General features: G+C 44.1%; 1 protein-coding gene across 1 annotated transcript; it reads left to right on the plus strand.

The window, feature by feature from the left end:
- The first annotated feature begins 5,438 nt into the window (after positions 1-5,438).
- Positions 5,439-22,573, plus strand: TTC34 (tetratricopeptide repeat domain 34). The gene is made up of 8 exons (XM_074925021.1): positions 5,439-5,773; positions 6,185-6,970; positions 8,513-8,738; positions 10,929-11,121; positions 14,705-14,871; positions 15,741-16,008; positions 16,266-16,480; positions 21,810-22,573. Exons 1-8 carry the CDS (start codon positions 5,439-5,441, stop codon positions 22,326-22,328), a joined length of 2,709 nt encoding a protein of 902 aa, XP_074781122.1. The 3' UTR covers positions 22,329-22,573.
- The last annotated feature ends 388 nt before the right edge of the window (positions 22,574-22,961 follow it).

Consider the following 22,961-nt stretch of genomic DNA (forward strand, 5'->3'; position numbering starts at 1 on the left):
CGTGTTACCCACACCGCCCAAGTACAAGCATGGTGCTGCAGCGGGGAACAGCGCTGAAAAAACATGCTCATCTGACTTCATTAATCTAACTCTTGCTCATGTATCAAAGTGCAGCACGTTTTCTTGTAAAAATGATTAAGCTGCTAATTAAGCTGTTTATAACTTGTTTCCCTGGTTGCTAATGATAATTAACATGCAAATTAGCTGAGGGAAGAGAGGCACAGGGGTCCTCAGTTCATTACCAAGTTAATTACTGTTTGCATACTTAAACATAACAGTTATAAATGGTGGCATTTAATGTAATGGCCAAGATGATAATTATACCAATGACATTTTGAAAAGTCATTTCACTGTGTGCTATTTTTCTGGGTGATTAATGTTTCCATGGCTGGTTGATAAACTTAGTTCAAACCCACACAAGTTGGAAAGAGGGTAACTAAATAAGTTATCCCTTAACAAACGCTTTCTTATCCCTGTTTGTTTGTAACGTGGGGAAGGAATGAGAGGAAATAAAAGCAGTAAGTTTCAATATTAGCAGAGGAGGAATAAAGTGGGCTGGTTAACACTGTTAATTGAGTTGGCATCATAACTACTGAGATGCTGTAACAGCTTTCTTTTTTATACCTCACGGTTTGTTATTCTTCATGTTACCGCAGTGCTGGGAAGATCCCTTCTGAGATTCATTCCCTATCCTTGTCCTCAAAATCTTATATCCTAAATAAACATGGCAAATAACATATCGCAAAAAAAAAAAAAAAAAAAAAAAAAAAAAAGTTTGATAATGGTCATTTTGCACTGGGAAGAATGGAAGCAGAGAGCATGACTGTATTTTGGACTGCCACTTCCTTGGCATGCTGAGGACTTTGTTCAAGCAAACCTGTTCTGATGAGTTCCTCACTGGACACCAAGGTGCTGAGCTAGCTGAAGAATCAGCCTGGCTGGCTAACCATTAGGGCGCAAGAGATGTGAGGTCCAGTATGTTGAGAGGTTTTGCTAATCAGAGGCTGGTTTTGCTCCCCAAATATACGTGGCACAACTGCTATCGATTTCAGCAGTCTCCATCTAGAAAGTCTTGTACTTGCAAAGTTAGGCTGGGAAATGCTAGTGAAATAACTGAGACCAGGATATTTCAGCTAGAAATTTCTACCCTTGAGCCCTTGTATCAGAGGATGTGGCATCAGAGGGGAAGACTCCTGTTGACTCCTGAATGTCAGGGAAACACAGATACTTCATGAGGGGGCACACTCAGAACGTGCACTCTGGAAGTGGACACTGGGCATGATCGCAGCGCTTTAAGAGAATTTTTCCTTCCCAGGTCTCAGGCAATGCAACGTTTGGCTTGTCCTCTTCAGCCAAGACAACTGTTTTTCAGTTGAACAGAAGCTTATTAAAAGGTAATTACTGCCGAGGGTCATACACATCATGCCTATGGGAGCAGACAAGGAAAACAGAAACCTCGCAGAAGGCTGAACCCCTCACAGGTACTGCAGGAACCAGGCAGTTTCAGCAACTAGGAAAGGCCATTACTTTAAAGTTACTATTTCTCCTTGGAAACACTTCATTCGTGTCACGGAGTTTCTGTTCAGAGTCAAGCACACCTATCTGTCTGCAGAGTAAGCAGATCCACTTTACCACCTCCTACAGAGAGCTGCTGCAGGATCCACAGCACAAGGAGAGCCGATTAAATTATGCAGCTCCACTGCTGAATCCCAGTTACATCCCAGAAAATAACTGAGACAGCAAAGGACGTGTGGTGATCTCTGTGTGTTTTCTGCTGTTACTGTTTCACCTCTGTAACATAAACAAAGGGATTATATATTTCTCGAATGAAGTAACAAAAATTTTTCTTGTAATCTTGCTCAAGTGCATCTTAATCCTGCTCTTTATCAAGGAGCCCTACAATCCTTTGCGTTATCATTTTCATTGAGGTGAACATAGATGAAAATAGTCCAGTGCATGAAGAGATCATTTTGGCTTTCTGCGACCATATACCTTTATGCACTCAGAAAATCCCAGGGTGTTGAGTGCAGTAACACATTTATATTTCAGCCTGGCAAAACCAAGTGAAAAGTTAAGATAGGCACTCCTCAAGGCCCTGCTGAGAAGCTTAAGCAAAGGGGTAAATTTTCTAATACTCAACCAGATCCAGAGTAATTGGGTCAGACTACAAAATGACAAGCTTAAAACTTCTCCTCTGAGCCACGCCACCTTTCACGCACACATTTCAGAGCTCTTTACAAACACCAATTTAATCGCCTTATAGTTTTCCTAGGATGTGTTATTCTTCTGTGATTATCTGGCGTGCAGAAAAGTTTGACCAATCATCAGTCCATCATATTTCATAAAGAACAGCATACGAAATGCTGACTGAAAACTTGAACATCTGAAAAGAAACATTTTACGTACCTACCATTTATACCAGACAACGTTAGGAGGTAGATCTGCTAATAACAAAGCTTAGAGGCTCCACCTGAAATCTACTGTTCTACCGCAAAGGAACAGCAGCAGCTGTGGTCATGGGGATACAGTGCCAGGGGTGCAAATTTCCCTCACGAGAGAAGAATATCCTAACTCAGTTTGACAGCAGAGTTACTAGCAGTCTAACTCTCCTGGCAGACTGCGGGTGTGGAACTAAATATGCCTCAGGATGAAATTCCATCATGTGGCTTCACACATCACCAGAGCTTCTTGACTTCCGTGTCGTTGGCACTCAGTCACCCAGCCTGTATAATTTAGTACAAGCCATCTTAGCTCCCTAGGCTGCACCAGCCTAAAGGAGAGCAGAATTCGGTGTCTGCTCTCCAACGCAGGCACAGCTCAGAGTAAAGAATGCTGGTCAAAGAAATCAAAGATTTTCTGTTGTTGTTAAGTTACTACTGCCCCACTCCATTACACTCCTTTCTATCGAAGCAGGTTTATTCTTTTTTTAAGCCGAATTTTCTGTACCAAAAACACATATTACTGATTTCTCACCATCCTAGCTACACCTATTAGCACTTAAAAAACCCTGAGGGGAGGGCCATATATCCACTGCAGGCACTGAGAGCCTTTAAAAGAAATAAATGTAAGATTTCTCAGCCATGTCTCTTTGGAAATAGTTATTGCAGACATGTGTTAGTGCATCTCCAGCTTTGCAAAGCCCTCCACTTGTGCTGTTTGCTCCCTCCTCACCCACCTCCCTTTAAAAATTTATCAGTAATCAGAGACATCATGAGGAGCTATTGTAGTATACTTAATATTTAATGAGTGTATAGCATGCTTAATATTTAATGTTTAGATAAACATCTCCACACGTTTTTTTCCCCGCGTTTCTATAACCCTAAAAACAGGGCTTGCCATATCTACCCCAAAGGACAAACAGCAAATTGTCTGGTGGCTTGAGAAAAATGTTAGGAGCCTCTAAGTCATATTGCTGGTTCTGCCACTTTATAACAACAGGTTTTCACCCTGGGCTCCATTCATATACTACAGGTATCATACCAGACCACAGTCATCTCCAAGTGAAAAACTCTTTTTTTCCGTCAGCGTTGAGCTCTTGTAGATGCTGTCCCTCTTATTCCTTTGAAGACCAAAGTTAGGAACTGAAATTAATCTAAGCTTAAGTTTGATGAACAACTTTAAACTGGGTCTATTCATATCAAAGGCTATATAACCCTAAGTCAACAAAATAATTTCTTTTGTTGCTGATACCTTTCTGGCCAACCATACAGGTTATAACAGCACCCCTTAAACCATTCCTGTACGGCAGTGAGCACGCTGGACCCTTAACTAAACTGGGACTCTTTCTGCTAGAAATGATGAATGGAGGATACTGGCATCCTCCACGTTCTTTGTATCTACAAGGCAAAATGTGGCTGGAAGCAACTTCCACACCACTCAGTCATGCAGCAAAGTCAAATTATGGGTAATGATTTTTGCAGCCTGGGCCACAATCCATTGAAGGCACCGGTCTCGTTTTTTATTCCCACGAGCTGTGCTTGAACCTCAGCGGAGGGGCAAGGAGGCACACGCGTTTGATCAACCCAGCTCCTTTTAATGTGATTTCTATTTCAGAACCGTTTCTTTTTATGCCCTCAAGTCTTTCTTGGTAATATCACCTGTGGCCTAATGTGACAGCAATGCTAAATTATATCTTGATGGCTAATTAGGGTAATTAAAATGAAAGTAATCAAATCAAAGCAATGGGCAAACTCTTAATAAAATGTCAAAAAATCTCCATTCATCATAGAGGGGTTTTTTTGAATGTCAAAGAACGCGGGTAAGGAAAAAGCCGGACCTCAGAAACGGCCCTGGCTTAAAGGAACATCACCGGCCTAAACACTCCCGCAAACGGCGATTCACCGCCAAAACCAAACCCCCCGCCGCCGGGCCGGCCGCTCGCCAGGGGGAAGCGCCAGCCCCGGCGGAGCAGCCGGTGCCCAACCGCCGAGCCCGCCAGCCCGGAGGGGCCGGGGCCGGGAGCGGCCACCCCGGGGCAGAACCGCGCGGCCCGAGCGGGCCCGGCCTCCCGGCAGGCGCCCCCCGGCCGCCGGCTCGGCGCCCCGACCGCGCAGGCCCTGCGGGCCGCTCCCCGCCCCGAGCCGGGCCGCTGTTTGCGGTCTCCAGGCAACAGGGCGACCGGCCCTGCGCTCCGTCCCGTCCCCGGCTGCCTCGGCAAAGCTCGCCTCGCCTCAGCTCAGCTCGGCTCGGCTCGGCTCAGCTCGGCTCGGCTCGGCTCGGCTCGGCTCGTCGCCTCAGGAGCTGCCGGCGGGAGGAGGCCGCGCCGGGACCCCCCGCGGCCGCGGGCCGCCCGCAGGTATTCGTGCTCTGCGCCCGCCGCCATCTCCCGCTCCGGAGGGCGCCTCAGCGGGAGGGCCGGGCCCCCGGCGTGAGGGGCCGAGGGACAGCTCCGGAGCTCGGGGCCTTGCGCTAAACCGCATCTTTCCCGCCCACTCCTGGGGTAGGAAAGGGCAAATTTTCTTCTCCCTTTCCCGCCTCTCCCCAGGCGATGGAGAAGAAGCAAGTGCTGGGCAAAATATCTGTTCTGTCTCCTCCTTGGCCACCACCAGTGCTGATATACCGTCTGATGATTATAAATGTCTTAAACTGACATCTCGGCCAGGGAGGACAAAGCCCGCAGGCCCCTCAGCCCCGCTCCTGGACAGTCCGGGAGGTAGGGAACGCTGGCGAGGCGTGCGGCTGCTTTCCGGGCAGCGTTTACGTGGCTGTGGACTAAGAACCTTAGGAAGCATTTCTTCTCTTGGCTTTGCTCCGCAGTCAGCCTCGCAGTAACAGATCCCTGGATTTGTTCAGCACCTGGGCTTGCTTTATGTCTGTCACTGGAAAAGCTGCCCCCCAAGCAAAAAAGTCGTGCTCCACAGCCACTCTCGTTGCCGATTTTCTGTTTTACAGGCACTAGCCACTTTACGTGTGGGATTCTGAAGACAGAAGCGCAGAAAATGTCACCTCAGGAGCTTGCTGCACTGCTCTGCAAAGAAGGGGACCACCATCTTGCCCAGCAGGAGGTACCGATAGCCACTGCGTTCTACATGGCTGCCTTCTGCTGCAGTGCCCTCACGGCAGTACAGAAAGTGAACTCCTTCGACAAAGAGCTCAGGGAGAAAGTGGTAGCTGCTCTGGAGATGTGGTGCAGAGGCAAGAGTCAGATTCCCAAGATCCAGAGCAAGAACTTGGCCGTTGTCTCCCTCAGTGTGGGAATAGCTGCCATCTTTCTCTCCACACTAAGTCCCGACAATGTGGTATCCTCACTATATAAACTGGAGACCCTGCTCAGGCGAGGATGCTCAGAGGAGGTGGTGAGTGAATGCAATACCCTGCTCAAGGCTAACACAAAGTATTCAGTGGAACTGCTGCTGCTGAGGGCGTTGGCATGGGTGCTGTCAGGGACTCAAGTTAGGAAGGGAGTTGCGGACTATGTCCAAGCCTTTGTGATGCATCGGGCTGAGGCAGTGGCCTATGTGTGTGCAAGGCAAAGGGAACACCTGCCACGGGTCATCCAGGCCTTCTCGAATTACCTCTCAACATATCAGAAAGAAAGTCCAGACTGCAGTTCCTTGGACCAGTGGCTGGGCAACTGCTATGAGTTCCTGTCTGCAGTGGCACCGGATGATATCTGGGTTTGCAGGGTGCAAGCAGATTACCTTTTTAAGAAAAGCAAATTTGAGGAGTGTGTGGCAGTTTGTAGCAAGGCCCTCGAGGGCTTCTCAGCAGATAATAATGTCAGAGATGAGGAAGCTTTGGGTCTGCTCTTGGAACGGGCCGCTGCGTATTTTTTCTTGGGTGGACGGATGCAGGAAATGATGCAGGATTTAGCAGAAGCCTTTGCAGCAACCCCTGCCCAGGCAATGAAACACTTTGAAGAGCTTTTCTCACCACATGACACTGAGAGGATAGAAGAACAGGCTAGAACTGTCCTGGAGGTGAAGTTTGCAGCATACAGGGAGGCTGTACGTACTCGGGCTGAACTCAGAGGCAATCAAGGTGCCGAACTGCTCCCTTCTGTCATCCAGACAGTCCAGCTCCTCCTTCAGATCTCCCCGGGGTCCAAACGTGAGCTCAGTGTCCGGCTAGCAGACTGCCACCTCCTGCACGGGCACATCAGAACCGCCCGGGATATCTGTGACCACCTCTTGGCAGCAGAGCAGAAAACTTACCACAATACTCTCTTAGCCTTGCGAGGATTCTGCTCCCTCCACGCTCACGACCATCAGCAAGCACTGCAGGACTTTCAAAAGGTCATTGAGCATGATTCCCCACATCCTAACAGCTGTATTAAAGCCTTATGTGGGCGTGGACTTATCCGGATTTCTGGTGGCAGCCATTACTTGACAGCCCTGGATTATATCACAGCTTGCCAGTTAAAGCTGGAAGAAACCATCTTCACTATCAAGTCCTATGTGCCGTGGAACCAACGAGGACTACTGCTGAAAGTTCTCCAAGAAGAAGGACAGAACATGCTCCAGAAGAAGAGGTACCCAGGAGGCAGTTCAGCCCGCAGGCAGAAAAAGGAACAGGGCTGTGCACATTCCTAACAAAATGAGAGTGGCTTGAGTAATAGAGGGAGTACTCGCTACGGAGAACTGAGAATAGGATAGAGACCCTTTAAACTTCCTAATTAACATAACAGGTCTAAATAAAACTGCATGGGTGTGGTTATGCCAGCAAAATACTGGTTTGCTGGTATGTCAATGCAATAGTACCCACGTAGCCAAATCAGCTCCATCTTTCTGTGGATGTTAATCCATGATATACCAGTTGGCCTAAGCTAGGAGCACACACAATGCTAGAGGGAATATGACAGATTCCTCCTCTAAGGGAGTAGTTCTACCCATAATAAAACAGGTTGTTTGGTGCTAGCTGGCTCCTTTCACTCTTGGCTCTGAACTGAAGGATTTGGTGGGCCCCTACAAAGTGTCCTTCCAAGACAGAGCTGAGGTGCTGTTGTGCACGTGCTTGGTGCTGGCAATCCAAATTCTTTGTTCAATGCCAACTGCATTAAAGTCATATTTAAGGCTGGGAGATCTGAGATAGGAACACCAAATGATTCCAGCTAAATCCATTCAAACTCGAGTTTGAAGGTAGAACAAGGTGTAACAGAGGGACTCTGAGGCTTTAGTACTTAAAATCATCTTTCTAAAGCTCAGAAAAGATTGCTCATCAAAGTAGTATCTATATTGTTTTAGTTCTTCCAACAGAAAACAAGCTACTACTATTTAAACATAAAAGTTGCAGTGTTTCAAAGTTTTGTCTGATACCACCCCAGGAAAAGTCTTCCATTTTCTCCAAAACTGAATTTTCAATGTTGCATTCTCAGTTTTTTTCTCACGTGAAATACTAGTATTCCAGGGGAAAACTTGAAATAGCATGTAAAAGTTATCTCAGGTGGCTGCTCTTTACAACTGTTGCCACATTTATTTAGTGTCTTAATGATTTTAATACTATTACGGCCTTTTCCTGCAGTTGCATGATGCACAGTTCACACCCAGGTCTCGGGGCCTGCACTCCAGTGGTATAACTGAAGGACAGAAAATGTGCTAACCCGGTTCAGTGATGCACTGGCACAAGCCCTCTCAGACACAGGTCACTGCTTCTGGAACAAGCACCTACCTATTAACACACTTCTTCCATGCAGATTTTAACACACAGCTCTTCATTAGAAATAGCAACTTGGGTTGTTTGAGGTTTTTTTTTTAAACTATCACTGTTAACTTTTTTCCTTTTCCCAGTGTGGTATCAGTTGCAACCACAGGTATGAATCATTATTTGTTAACCTTTCTTTAGAGACACAACTGCTTAAGAACATGTTTTTATAAAGAGAGATTATGATTATGGAATTAAGTGGCAGAGATACCTGTGGTGCTGCATATGGTAAAATGTACCATCCATTTTGATACTGGCCTGATAACCTGCTGCTTAGCTTCTAGGTGAGACAGAGAGGCTCAGTTACTCTCATTAGCATTTTTTCCTTGAAGGTGGTCTTTCCCTTTTTCTTTATTTTTTTTTTTTCCTCCAGAGATGCCCCTGGGGTTTGCCAGCTGGCTTCTCTCTTGGTGGAGCTGGACGCTTCTGACGAAGCATCGCGGATCCTTTGTGCTGATGCCCTGTACCAGATGGGCTGTGTAGAAGAAGCTCACAAGCTCCTCTTACTGGCACTCTCCAGAAATCCACAGAGGTCTCCCGTCCTGGCTAGACTCGCCCTTCTGCAACTGAAGAAAGGGTTCATGTATGATGGCAACCAGGTAAGGAGTGCCTGGCAAGCAGAGAGGGAGAGAGTGGTCAGCAATGGTGGGGTGAAGAGGGTTAACAGCCCTTTTGGCTGATACAGAACTCCAGAGGGACCACTTTGGAGACACAGGCTTGCTGGAGGGTGTTCCAAGGGCTTTCTGTTTCCCAGCACAGTGCTCTGCTTGTCTCTGCTCCCCGGTGTTACATGACAACTGTGAGGCTCTGGGGACAAGCTGCACTGTGAGGCCATGTCATCGCATGGGGCAAGTTGGAACCCAACCCGTCACACAACCTGGGATGGGTTTTCCAGGGGAGCTGCACCTACCCCAACCTGCGCTGCAAGGCATTTCTCAGGAGTGTTGGTAAACTGGGCAGAGGTCTCTGAAAAAGACAGGAAATTCTAAAAAAACTTGGTGACTTTCATAAAAAAAATTAACCTCCCTGCTTGCTAGGTAATTTTTAAATTCAAACAGCTTTGCAAATTTCTGTGGTTCAGGGCAGTGCAAAGTTTCATCTTCAGGGCCACTTCCTTCCAAATAGCTGCATTTGACCCGACTTGATACTGCTTTTCCCAAACTGCAATGAAATCACAAATTACATCATCATGCTCAGTGGTTCATATGCGTTTCCATTTTAAAACTAAACAGTTTGCTGTTAGAAGCTCCATGAACAGCAAGGGCTGTTGACACAGTGAAGCACGGAGCTCACATGAGGTGTAGGTAGTTCAACCTCTAGCAGAACTTTTAAGATTTAAACACAGGCCTCATACGTAGTAGAGGCCACACAGGACTCCTGCCTAAATACAGCCCATTCATCATATGCTATTTAATGGCACTTTTCATTAGGGACACTGACTAGGAAGAGCACCACTGAGCATTCTGGCCCTGGTGACATTATTGATGGCATTGATAATTTTCCCCTAGAGAAAAGAAGGCTTAGCACTACCTAACTGATTATCCTAATGAAGCATTGTAGGGAAGTTGGGGAAAGAAACAAAACCAGAAGCTCAAATATCAGTCTGCAGTTTTCTTTCTTTAGGGGATAATGATTTGTGCTTGAAACCATGAAAGAGATTCCAGTATGTTGGTTCTACCAAGCATTCCCAAGCTGAATTACCAGGTTCTGCCATCAGAGGGAACTATTGCATTTTTTAAATCCCATATAAATACCGCTAGTCCTAAAGAGAAAGATTTTGTTGTCACCACTTCACTACTCCCTATGAAAAACAAAAGTTTTGTATAATTTACTGCCTTTGGGAAGGTTATTAATGAACGTCATGACTTTATTAGAGCCCGTCTTGTTGCCTTTGGAAGCTGGATTCCTATCTGCAGCTTCTGCTACAAGTTCTAGAATGTATGTGTCACCAAAAATTTCTCTTCAAAATGTTTTTGTCCCACCTGCCTGTCAGCACCCAGACACTTGCATCTATTAATAAAAACAGAGAAAGTAATAAGTTTAACGGATGTGTCTGGTGCATCAAGATAACTTTGTTCTTGTCCTGACTTCTCTGGCTCCGATTTGAATATTGTGTACCTGCAAAGCACATTTGCTTCACTGAAGGAAATAGTTTTTGATTCTTTTCCTTGGGAAATGTAGTAGAAAAGTGTTTGGTGACTCTCGCTGTAGTGAATGGAGGCAAAGGTGCTGTATGCCAGGCAAGATTCTTTTCCGGGAAGACAGTAGTTTGTGGCTTTGAATTCATACTTTTCCCAAATTCCCAATAACAGTACTGGAAGGAAGGCACAGCATTTCACTGATATTCCATTAATTGCCTGATTTCAATTTTAAAGCCAAAAGGGGTCACTGGAATCCTGTTCCACAGAAACTATCTCGCTTTGGGGCAATCATCCTGCCGTTCAGCTGTGTTTACAAAAACAGTTGACTGCCCGTCTGGAACAGATGCTGCCCAAAATAAGCAAGGCAGCATTATGTATTTCCCCAGAATGATTTCCACAGCTGCCGCCGAGGTGAGAAAAGATAAGAATGAATGTTTTCTCCAACGTGCATTTACATTAGGGCTGGCTGAGGAGTTAAGCAAAAGAGATTCACAGCCCTTGGCTGGACGGTGACTGGCTGCAGCCCCAGGGAAATGGGGGGAAGCACTGAGTAAGAGCAGTCTTGCCTCACCAGACAGTAACATTTCCAGCTTTAGCATGGCTTTTCACGCCAATCTTTCTCTTCTGCCTTTCTCTCACATTGTTAAGCTGCTAAAGAAAGTGATCAGAATTGGAGATACCTCCTGCCTCCTGCCAATCATGGACGTTTTCAAGGATGAAGACCGGAAGCTGATGCAAACTCACTGCCATTTCAGAGCGCTGTCCATCTTGAAGAACAAACAGGAGGATGCTGACGTCAAAGAGGCCATTGCCTACCTTTCCTTTGCCATCATTGCTTCAGGTAGGGTTGCCGAGATGCTGAGAGGAGATTTACGTCTATGGGAAGTCAGATCAGTGGGTAGGCAAATGTGTCCAACCAGTTCCCATCTGTCATTTCCCCAATGAGAAGATTAAAACAGTAGGCTTATGAAGGCAAGTGAAGAGCAGGATAAGATTTGTTTAAAATAGCAACTCCTCTGGACCATGAAATAGTGCAATTAATCAGTGAGTGCAGTTCTTGCTGTCCCACAAGTAGCTTGTGAGCTTGAAATGGGTTGTAAGGGTTCAGTTCAGTCCTACAGGGACATCAGCCCCTTTTCTGCACCTGTCCAGAAAGCCTAGCACGTGTTTTTGTTCTGCTGTTCAGCATGTGAAATCCTCCTGGAACACTGCTAAGCATTATTTTAATTTGTATTGTTCACCTGCTAAAAGTTAAGTTCAGGCCTAAACCATCCTTACTGGGTCATGTCAACACAAAGAACCTACAGTTCCTTCATAACTTGAAAAAGATCCTTAACATCCTGAACCCATCTATTTCCAGCTGTTGGCTTGGAATTTCTGATCTAAGCATTTCCCTGGTTTTCCAGTGAACGTGTGGTTCCAGTGCAGAAGAGTGACTGCACCCACTTACACGCATCATTATCCTAGTTTTTCCCGAGGAGAAAGATCAGGCTGACATGGAAATGCTTCTGGCATGTTCCAAGTAAAACCATGTTTGTATGGAAATCTGCCTTTCACTCTGAGCAAATGTTATGACAGCAGCATTGAGAAGAAGAGAGATTGGTTTATGGAAGTGGAAAAAAAACCCTGTTAATTGCTTTGAGATGGTTCCATTTCACAGCCCATGCATTCCAGCTTATCAGCTCCCCACCTGCTAGAACAGATGCTTGTTAAGAAATAGATATTGTCTTTATAGGAGCCAATTGGTAAAGCTCCAGCGCGGTAATAACCTTTGGTACAGAAGTTTTGGAGCATATCAGGAGGGAGAAGAAGCCTCATTACTGTAGAGGAATTGCTAGGAGCCTGTCTGCTGGCTCATCTCTGCAGGCAGCTGGGCAAGATACTGCTGACCTCCCCACGAAAAAATATTTACAGTGGCACTGATGATTTATCATCCAGTATTGGGATGTCACATTTATGGATTGCAACCCTGGGCATATTAACATCCTTATCAAAATTGAAAGGAAGGGGCATGTCGATGGCAGAAAGATATATGCTCTGCAACCAGTGAATGAACAGACCCTGGTTTTCACTGTCAACTACCTGTATTTATTTGGGCAGCACTTATGTGAAACCAGAGAAAAAAGAATCTTTAGTATCACAAATCCCCGTGCGTATTAAGTGTGGCAATAAATTAGTCAATCCCGTCTGGATTTTATCCAAAATGTGTACCTTCTGTCTCACTTTATTAAAACAGGCAAATGGCCTTGTGCTTCCATCCTCCTATATCTTCCTTTTAGAGCTTGCTTCTGTCATTTGTGCTGCTTCTATTCCATCATACTAAAATCTCCAAGGATTCCTTCTAATAAATTGGATCCTAAGCCAGCTCAGATTCTGCGATGATGGTCACATCATGGGAAGGCTGACTCCATTTGTTGCACATTAATGATGTCTTTGGAGAAAGGTGTGGTGGGGGGATACATGGGGAGATACAAAGACATTCTCTTTTGCAATAGCCTCATCTTCCTTTTGCTGCTTTCTAGAACAGCATCGCAATGCTGCCTTTTGGAGGACCCCATGAAAATGCATGAAATGGAAGACCTTAGGGCAGAATAACAAAGGGCAAAACTTCCCAGATCTCCTCAAAAGTTGATAGGAGTAGTTTCATGACAACTGGCAAACATGGAATTTCTTTCTGCTGTCAGCTGGCTGAGTCAAGGTATCCCAGAGAAGGTCGAAAAAATCCTTGCCTGCGTGGGAAGTTTGAGTGCTTAATAATTCCAGGCCACTCCTTTTGCTTCCTTTGGCTGTTTCTGAGGAGACCCACTCTTGCTGAGACCTTGAGGCAATCAGAAAAGCAGTCACGGATATTTGAGGAGAGACAGCGTTGATTGACACGTGTATTTGTTTTTATGAGAAACCAGGAAGCTTTTGAGCTAGCTGAGCAATGTGATTTTATGATTTTCATTCTGTTACCTTTTCCACTCATTCAATTATTTATTAAAATGTTCTTTTGGCATGTTTAACTAGACTGAAGACTCTTTGAAGTGGGGCCTGTGTTTTCAGTGTGCCTGGCAGAGTGTTCCTGGTGTTCCTGTTCCTGTCTGGAAAGTTAAGAGTTGAGTCACAGTAGGACAGTTACAGTTATAAATCAAATTGCAGCCATACAGCTACTCTCAGCCAAGTGTCCTTCCTTTCTGTAAATCACTGTTGGAATTATTCTTTTTCTTTCTGTAAATATAAATATATATATGCTATTTCCAGAACTGGGTCTTCTGTTTATAACATGCAGAATCTTTCTTTTTGGAAAAATTCATCTTAGTAGCAAAACATATGCGCTGAAAGGCGGGGGGTTTGGCACATACTGCAGCCCAGACCTTTTTATTGGTCCAGGCTTGCCTGTTCCTTGGTGGCCTCCAGACAAGTATGAAGATACCCTGGTTTCTGCTGTCAGCCACCCCCAAGTGAGAACTGTGGCCAGCTCTGTGTCAGAGGAGGGTTCACAGCCACGCTGGTGGGCAGCTCTGCTGGCTGGGTGGGAAAGCTTTTAGGCTGATGACTGGTGTTAGGCCAGCCTAACATCCAAACCCCTTTGTGTCTCGTTAATGTTTCTGTGGCTTGTGTCAAACATACTGAAATCATCCCAACCAGCCGTGAAAGATGTGTTTCCCAAGTTAGATGATGACATACAAAGAAACAGAGTGCTTTTTCAGAGGTTAGATGGGACTTTTGAATAAAGCTAAACACCGAACTCCAGTCCTGAGCAGCAACACTGAGCTCACCGTTTCCCTGCAGAATGATGTTGACACGTACACCACAGGCCCTGGACTGTCAGAGTAGCCTTGTCTTTGCAACGCACACCAGCAAACACTTTCAAGAATTCACCAGTGAAAATTCATTCTTTGACAGAATTCCGCTAGCCTCGGCAGGACACCCAGCTGATTCAGTAGGGGGTTTTGGAAAGCGACCCAGCATAGAGTCTTTTCTCCTGCTCAACTCAGAACTGATCATATGTGGTAGGAATTCCACTGGCAATTAAAATAAAGGAAGCTACCACTTAAGTACCGTCACTGTACTTCATCAAGTATGCTCGGACAAAGTGGAATTTTTCTGTAGCTTCCCATGGGTATCCTTGGGTAGCCTCTCCAGCACCCTCCTTATTCTTCTCCCAGTCCCACCATGGACTGCAGTTCCTTACCACACCATTTGCTTCCATCCAGCACACCCCTCTTACTCCACCCTTGCCACAGCTCTGAAGAAAGTGGTACCTACTTTTCATTCCCACAGTAACACAACATTTTCACTTAGCCACTTCGATGGGGCTTAGTGGTCTGCACCCTGCTCTTTTTTTTTTTTTTTTTTTTTTTTTTTTCTTACCACACCGTGTTTTAGAGCAGTAGACTCGAGACCTTCCAAGTAAGCATGGCTGCATTTCTCTCCTCCAGGTGGTTATGCTGAAGAGTGCCTTCTCATCAGGGCTCAGTGTTATGGGCACCTTGGTCAGAAGAAAACTGCTATTTTTGATTTTAATGCCATCCTAAAGGAGGACCCTAGGAACGTGCAAGCTCTGAGTGGACGAGGACTCATTCACCTTGCTCTGAAGCAGGAGAAGGTATTATCACTATATTGATTTGCTAGTGATTTTTCTGACTGTATTAAGCAATACTAGTATAGGGTAGCACAGGCTTTGTCATGGACTCACTGAAATCAAGAGTTCCTCACAGAATTTGGGCAGTGAAAGGCTCTTGTTTTGGCCCCGTGTATAAGTAGTCCACTTGACATTACTGATTTGCTTTCCCAAGTTTGGAGAGGGGAAAACTAAACCTAGATCTTACTCACTGTCACTACCATGCACTGGTTTGCAATGCTGCAATCTCCCCTATACTTGATCTCACATTTTCATGACATGATGTTGTGTTAGACAAAATGTAGCAACAAGAGGAAAAAGAACAGTTTCAAGGTTTAATGACTTGCTCTCCATCATCTGTGAAAAGCTCACGTCTGCAATTAGCATTACAGTGGAGTACTTTGGAGGTTGCAGTGTATCACTGCCTGGAACTCATATCAGATGTTAACATGGTTTATCTGTTTCTAATATAGTCAGTAGCCTCAACTTTACCTGCATATCACACCAATCCTACAGTGAATCTGAACTGGTGCAGCTCCAGTTGGGTGTGTGGATTTGTGCTGGTTTATCCTGGCTGAGCCAAATCCTGCCTGCGCTTACTCATTTGCAGCATCTCTTTCTTGTTGCTTTAAGAATTGTTTTTGGTAGTAAACTGAGGAGTTCAAAACACTTTGCAAATAGTCATTCAAACCCATCTTTATGCTCTTGTATCAGCTTTAAAAATGGAAAAGAAGCAGCACAAGAACAAGGAAGGGCAAAGGGCTTCCAACACTGTGCGATGACAGCAGAGAACTGAAGGAACAAATTATCAATATACGGTTATTGCTATAAATTCATTTTTTGTTTTTACTCAGGAGGCAGTGCAAGATTTGATCTCGGCGCTGAAGGTGGAGGCAGGAGTAGTGATCCCAGCAATCCTGTCTTTAAATCATGAAGCCCAGGGCTTGGTCACTCAGTGGCTCCTTCAGCACGGCAGGACTGCGTTAACTGAGCTCCTTGCTGCTAAAGACCTTTCAAAAGAAGAAACCCTCAGGGATCTTCTCATGATTGCAAAAGCACTAGTTAAAATTTGCAAGGATGCACAATATCACATCTTCTACACAGATGTTTTGATTGCAAATGGTAAGTTCCCATTTTTTACACAGCCGATCAGCCTAAGTGAATGAGCAGTAACTTAAAAGAAAGTGAATGTTAAATGGCAAGTGTATTGTTGTGCAGTACTTTTCAAGAGAAGTTGCAAATGTTTTGGGAAAGGGCATGAAGTAATTAATGCCCTTAAATGTGGACAGGCTCCCTAAATCCTTCTTTAGTAAGTTTTCTTGATGCCTCTTTCTCCACATGGAATGGGTTATATAGTTTGTCCTGGTGTTAACCAACAGGCAGGTATGAAGAGGCCCTTGACCACCTTCAGGAAGCATTTGGCCACTCACTTGCTGATGACTTTGCTAGTGCAAGACTGGCTGTGCTGCAGCTGAAGAGGAGGAACGTGGCAGCAGCAGCGCGCTCATTCAGCATCCTAGCCAAGAGAGATGAAAAGGAGTTGGGGTTTCTCCTGAACTTCGTAGACGCTAAGCAACAGCAGCATCTCTCTCAGGTACAGCCCATTTTTGATGCCACATCTGTGGATTCAGTGGGGAAAGAAAGGGGAAGCAAAATTAGGCTGCAGACTTTTTCCTGCCTTGTCTTGAACAGAAGTGTGTGGGAAGATGATTTATCAGATGAACAAGGAACAAATTGGCTTCTTCCTCCAGCCTTCAGCCAGATTAGGGAGCTGAATCCAAACTTCTTTCATTGCAGTGACCTTGCTTCAGCCTCCAGTAATTCATCATTATCGCTTCTTATCGCTTGTGGGAATTTCTTGCTGGTCTCCCTAGCGTGAGACCTGTTTAATCCCAACACTAAAATGCAGGGGATGTGAGGGGCAGCAGCTCAAGATTTAACAAGACTGTTGCCAGTATTGTACACTGCAAGAGCTACCTGGTGCTCACAGCTGCCTTCTGGGGAAGGGGAGTTTGTGTTTTGTTCATTTTCTTGATGAAATGAAACTGAATGTTCTGATTCAGTCACATTAAATGCTTCAATCCTTTTTGCTCTTTTGTGTTAACATTTAGAAATTTAAATATATTCACATTTTTATAAAATGACTAGCCTTTGAGGTTGGAAGTAGTTTTCTTAGCTAAAACTGTGACACAAAAATGGCACATTTCTCTAGTCCACCCACGTATGTATTTTTCAGGATTTTTTTTTTTTTTTCAAGTTTCTCCCCCAAAGTACAGCCAGCTCTGAGAAATCATCTCCAATAATAAGACAGGACAAGGTCAGATTGATGGCAAGGAGCTTTAACATTCACTCAAGCATCTGCAATTCTGACTACCCAGAAGCTCCATGTTCTGAGAATCCGTTTGCTTCCTTTTACTGAATTTGTGGATTGTGTGCACCCTGGTGAGAAGCTATATTGTTATGCTTTTGCCCAGGTTATAAAACAAACAACATGCTGATATACTTAATGCATCCTAAGAGGAGCACTTTGTATGTATTTTAGCAAAACAGCAGGAGGATATAAGTAAACAAGTATTAATTTACTGGTCCCTAGATACTCCCCATTACGGAGAAAAGAACCCCTCTCTTCTGAATAATGGGAAAAGTTCGGTCTTATGGGGAAGAGTTTGAAGATTTCAGAGCCAATTTGCCATCTTTCACTGTATAAAGTTGATAAAGGTACAATGAAGAACGTGTCTACGGAGGCCCCAAGGAGGTGCCTATAAATGAAGACGCGTTTTACAGCTGAATTTCCCTTGCTGCCACATCACTCATTCTGTACAGAAGTCTCACAGCTAAATCCATCCGTGCTGCTCTCTGGGAAAATGCAGGAGGGAGTTTCTTATGCTGTCAATAAATTAAAAAAAAAAAAAAAGAGCAAAGAACACCCCAACCTAATTTTAAGCTTAAACTGCGCCGATTTATTGGGAAGTCAGTCGTGACACAAATTAGTGAAACCTTTAAAATGGAAGAGGCACTTTATTTCTGTCTTTTCTTGGCAGCTGTGGAGCAAGGTCTGGAATAAAAACCCTTACTGGTGACTTATTATGAAAGATTTCTCTGCCACTTGAGAGACTAGGGGTGGCTGGACTGATTTCAAGACTGGAACTCAATACCAGTGTTGGAAGTAAAATAGTAAATTTTTTTTTTTTTAATCTTGTGCTTTTGTTCAACTAAGTAAACATTTGCATTCAAAACACCTGGAGGCCTTCCCATATCCTCTAATCTTCGAAGATTTAGTGAGTGTGATTACTTTTATTACTGATAAGCCCAGAATCACAGGGGGGGGCGTATATGTATTTTGGGATAAGGGGATAAATCACTTTGCTGGTGTGGGGAGGGAATTAGTTAATTCACCTGCCTGGTGTCTCAAAGGATCTTTTCGTAGCACTTCCTTTTGCCTGCAAGATTATTCCACTTTGTGTGTGAAAGAAGGATCTCGGTAAAAGTGAAAAAGCTTACAGAGAGTATTAGTGCCAAAAAACCCCAATTACGGCCTTACTTTGCCATGGCTCCTGCCTACACTCTAGGGGAGAGTGTCCTTCCTGTTATGTCCCTTTCACAAATAAGGAGACTGAAGCAAAGAAGAGTTTAGTGGTTTACGCTCAGCCCTTAGTCTCAGCACTCTACGCACAAACCTTTCACAAATAAGGAGACTGAAGCAAAGAAGAGTTTAGTGGTTTATGCTCAGCCCTTAGTCTCAGCACTCTACGCACAAAACTGTCACTGCCACACTGGTTTAGAGTGTTTGGAGCCTAGAGGCATTATAGACGTGTGTCATCGTTACCCTGGAGTCTGGTCTGGAAAGCTAAATAATTCTACATAAGCTGAATAGGAAAGGGTGGAGGAAGGAGAGCTCCTTGATGTACTGATTTCTTTTTTTTTCATGAAAAACAAAGCAATAAAATTCTTCCATTATTTATAGTCTAAGGGGTCCCATGCTAAGAAATTTGTAAACAACTGGGAGAGCCACATGGGAATAGGAATCTGAAAGACTTATTAAACTGCAAAAGGTCAGAGGAAGGGAGTTAGCTGGCCGCTAGTGCAGCTTCAACCCTTCAGTTTCCTACGTCAAAGGTTAAATGCATGACTGATTGCTAGCTCCTTGCCCAGATCCTCGGAGCTGCACTTTCTGTTGGCTGTTGACATGCCATAGGATGTCCAGAGCTGCCTCCTACAAAAACATCTCAAAAGCTTTATGGTCTGTGTCAGAATTAGACCCTTAGCCCAAGGAGAAGTTGCAGTTCCACATGCCCTCATGGACCCCAAATGGGGTCTGCAGGTAAAGAAGGAAAGACTTGCTCCAAACTGTTCTGAAAACATCCAACCCTCTTCCAAAGCTCAGTGCTTATCAGTCCATCTTCTGGTATTTACTGCTCAGAGACTAACCCTTGGCCATAACTCCCTGCCCGTTAAACTCCTCTCTCATTTTCTTTCTAGGGTTTTGAACCTTGGTCAATGTCAACATAAGATTAGGCACTAGGGACTGGAACTAAAATACAACAAAAATATGTGTATTTTCAGTCTTCTATCACACAGTGAGGTAACTAGGTGGTAGAAAGGGACGCAGAGACCTAATCCAGGAAGCAGTCACTCGTGGCCTGCCAAGCCCTTTCCAGATGGCACCAAAACTACTACAGTCTGGAAGCCATCATCAAATCTTTAGTGACAAGTTTGAAGATGGCCTGCAATTAATCTGTGAATGGGCTACAGAGCCTGCTCCTGGCCTTCCAAAGTCACCTGCAATGGGGCTGGTGGCAAAAAAGTGCTTCTCAAAAGGGACATGAAGCTGAGAGCAGCTGAACTCAGTTGTGCAATATCCTTCTGGCTTGCTAAGCACTTCCTATATCTTCTTTCCATAAGCATCTTTTCATATTTATCTTTGTTCAGAAGATGATGTGCAAGTAAGCTGCTAATTACTCTGTGTTACGCACCAAAAATAGGTCCCAGCTCAGTTCCTTTAAGCCAAGCAGAGCCAAAAAAGAATCCAGCTGCCTAATGCCCATGTTTAATCCACTGGTGAAGATGAGCGAGAATAATTTCTTCTCGGATGCTCCTTCTTCCTCCAAGTGCAGCAGGAAATCCAGAATTTTGTGGCTTGTTTACTTTGGGGACTGTCAGTGAAATGTGAAGAAGTCAAAGCAGTGGATTGGTTAATAGTGGCAATATTGTATGTGGTGCAGTAAACCAACACGGTCCTGGTTAGCACACTAGCGGGTTCAGCAGTAGATTAGTCATTCAGCAGAACAATAAAAATTACATTTTTCTTCTGCCACTGAGAAAATGAATGCACTTTAAAGGCTGGAAATTACAATTTAACTATACAAATGCAAGGTGTTTTGAGGAACCACACTGTGCTTTCTGGAACAATGTCTAGAACTTTAGAATTTCTAGGAAAAAAATTGTCTCTTGTCAGGATGCTCCTCACATGCAATTCCACCTTGATCCCTGTTAAGATCCTGACACTAAGAAAACACTTGCATTGACTAGTTGCCTTAAACACACTTGAAAGGACAAACTAAATTTGCTGCTCTTTAAATGTATACACAAGCAGACAGATGTCTTTTGGACAGGCTGTCTTAGAATTGAGAGCCAGAACTATTAAAGCCAGTGATTGACACTATTTGGGGAGAGGGCCTATCTCTATTTTTATGTGTGAAATCTGAAAGACTCTAATAAATATGATTACAGAAAGGATTTTATATCCCTTTATAGCAAAGTAACGGGTAGAATTCTTTGTAAGCTGTAAGGAATGGCCAAATTATTTCATGCCACTGGTCTCGGGTGAGGTGCTTGGACTTGACCTGCAATATTGATCCATTTCATCCAGAACCTGTTTTCCTTAGTTCTGTTAAACAGCAATCAATTCTAACCTAAGTGAATCAAAATTAAAAGACAAGGCACTCAAAGAGACTGGAAGACCTGAGCTGGCTGTTAAGTGTGGCTACTGAGACAGTGGCTGGGCTAACTGAATTGTGGGGAGCCACAAGCATCCAAAGGCAATGTGTGATAGCCCATGGAATGAGACTGATGAAAACATTTATTTTGTGCTTGAAGTCTCAGCTTGTTTGGCTCAGCCTTCTGGAAGACCTAAGCTGCTGGTGGCAGCCTTGTTTATGACTTAAGTATTCACTCTGCTGCAGCATGTTAAAAGCTTTATTTATTACCAATAAAGAGAAATAATGAGAAATCCATCTGAGGCAAATAGTTCTAATGGAGTTTTCTTTATTGACCTTTACGAACCTAAAAATTATCTGGCCTTTTTCAGCCTTCTCTATTTTCTTGTTGTTATTTTTCCCTTCAGATAAGGACGGATAATCTACTTGCACTTGAGATTAATGATTAGCAAAGCCATCAGTTGGCCATTTTTCCCTACAGTTTGGGTAAATTTCAAGAGAGACCAACCTTCATTATTAGCGCATGCAAATATTTGTGGGGCAGTACTTGGGGCTGAGTATCTATTGACCAGAAGGTGCAATTTCCATAGTCACCTCTTAGAGCAGAAGACGGCAGAAGTTTGGTTTCATGAAGAGAACACTGTACTTTTAGGGTTTGGTCCGTTCAGTTTTGAGTTCACGTATCATTCCTAAGGAATGTAAACAACTTCAGAAGAAATGTTCTGAGAAACTTTTAGCAGAACATGCAGGAACAAAGAAGAGTGCTTCAGAAACTCTTGAGATAACAAGTGCCCACTGATCCAAGATATTTCTATCTGCATGCAGAATGACATGCTAGTGATGTGTTCTCCAACTAGATGCAATTTCAACGTTTGAAAAAGTATCCAGAATTTCTTAGTGTCTGTGTCTACCTGTGGCCAATCCAGACTAGATATTTCCCTCTTTTTTCACTTTTATTAACTAATAATAGTAACTTTCTGTCCACAGGTAGCAGCCCAGGAAGGAAATGCACTGATGAAAGAATATCGCTACGAGAAGGCTCTTGGTTACTACACCCTGGCTGTCTTGACAAGCAAAGAGAATCCAAGGTATCTCCGACACAGAGCTGCCTGCCTTATGCACCTGAAAAAATATGACAAAGCTTTAAGAGATATGGAGAAAGCAATCCAGAAACATGGCTGTAATAGTCTTAAAACACGTGTGGAGGACCACTGCTCAAAAGGACACCTGCTTCTGTCAGTGGCTGAGGAAGAAGCAGCAGTGAAGGAGTATATCCAGGCACTGCAGTTAGATGAATCTGTGGCACTGTGCAGCATCATGAACAGCCCTGGCAGTGAAATTGTAATCAAAACATTTCATAAGGTCGCACAATATCATTTTGAAATGCAGCAGTATGAAGAGGCCTGGAAAATCACTGACTATGGTCTTAAAATTGATAAAAATACTGAACTGAAAAAGCTGAAAACAAGACTTAAGCGAGAGGCATCCAGCTGTAGCATACATTAATTTACCTGTTTGGGGATTTTTCCAGTGTCTGATTGCTTTCTAGTTTGTTTGTGAGGCTGCAAGATAAGGAAAAGATGAGAAGCTCATGATAAATATGCAATGGACGTGGGCACTGAACACGGTACAGCAAGGTGAGAAGTAGGAAGTTTCAGGTAGTGAAACAAACTATCCAAGAGATCTATGAGAAAAAGGCAGATTGCGGAATTCAGTATTCTTTAAAGTTATTGCGGATGTAAACTCCCCCTTGTGAAGAAAATGTTTTGTCTGGCTAAACTGAACTAATTCTAACGCATGGCTTCCAATTATAGTGAAGGAGAACATTCAAATAGTTTGCAGCTTATGAATAACCATGTATTTCCTTGCTATTTATTTGATTAGCTTTAACACATACTGTTCAATTAAGTAGCCTTATTTTTATGGGCCAGTCAAAAAGGTCAGTCAAAAATAATATTTGTAATGTGTTTGCGAAAGACTGTGTGTGTCACACCCCTCGGATGACCCACTCCTGAACAGAAGGAACTGTGCTTGTCGTAATCGAGTGGATTTGCAACAGTCAGCCCCAATACAGGGGAGTGGAGCGGGACAAATGCCAAGTAAGTGGTTTTTCTGTCCTGGGGAACATAGATAATATGA

Source organism: Athene noctua, chromosome 22, assembly GCF_965140245.1.
Source record: "Athene noctua chromosome 22, bAthNoc1.hap1.1, whole genome shotgun sequence".
Lineage (NCBI taxonomy): Eukaryota > Metazoa > Chordata > Aves > Strigiformes > Strigidae > Athene > Athene noctua.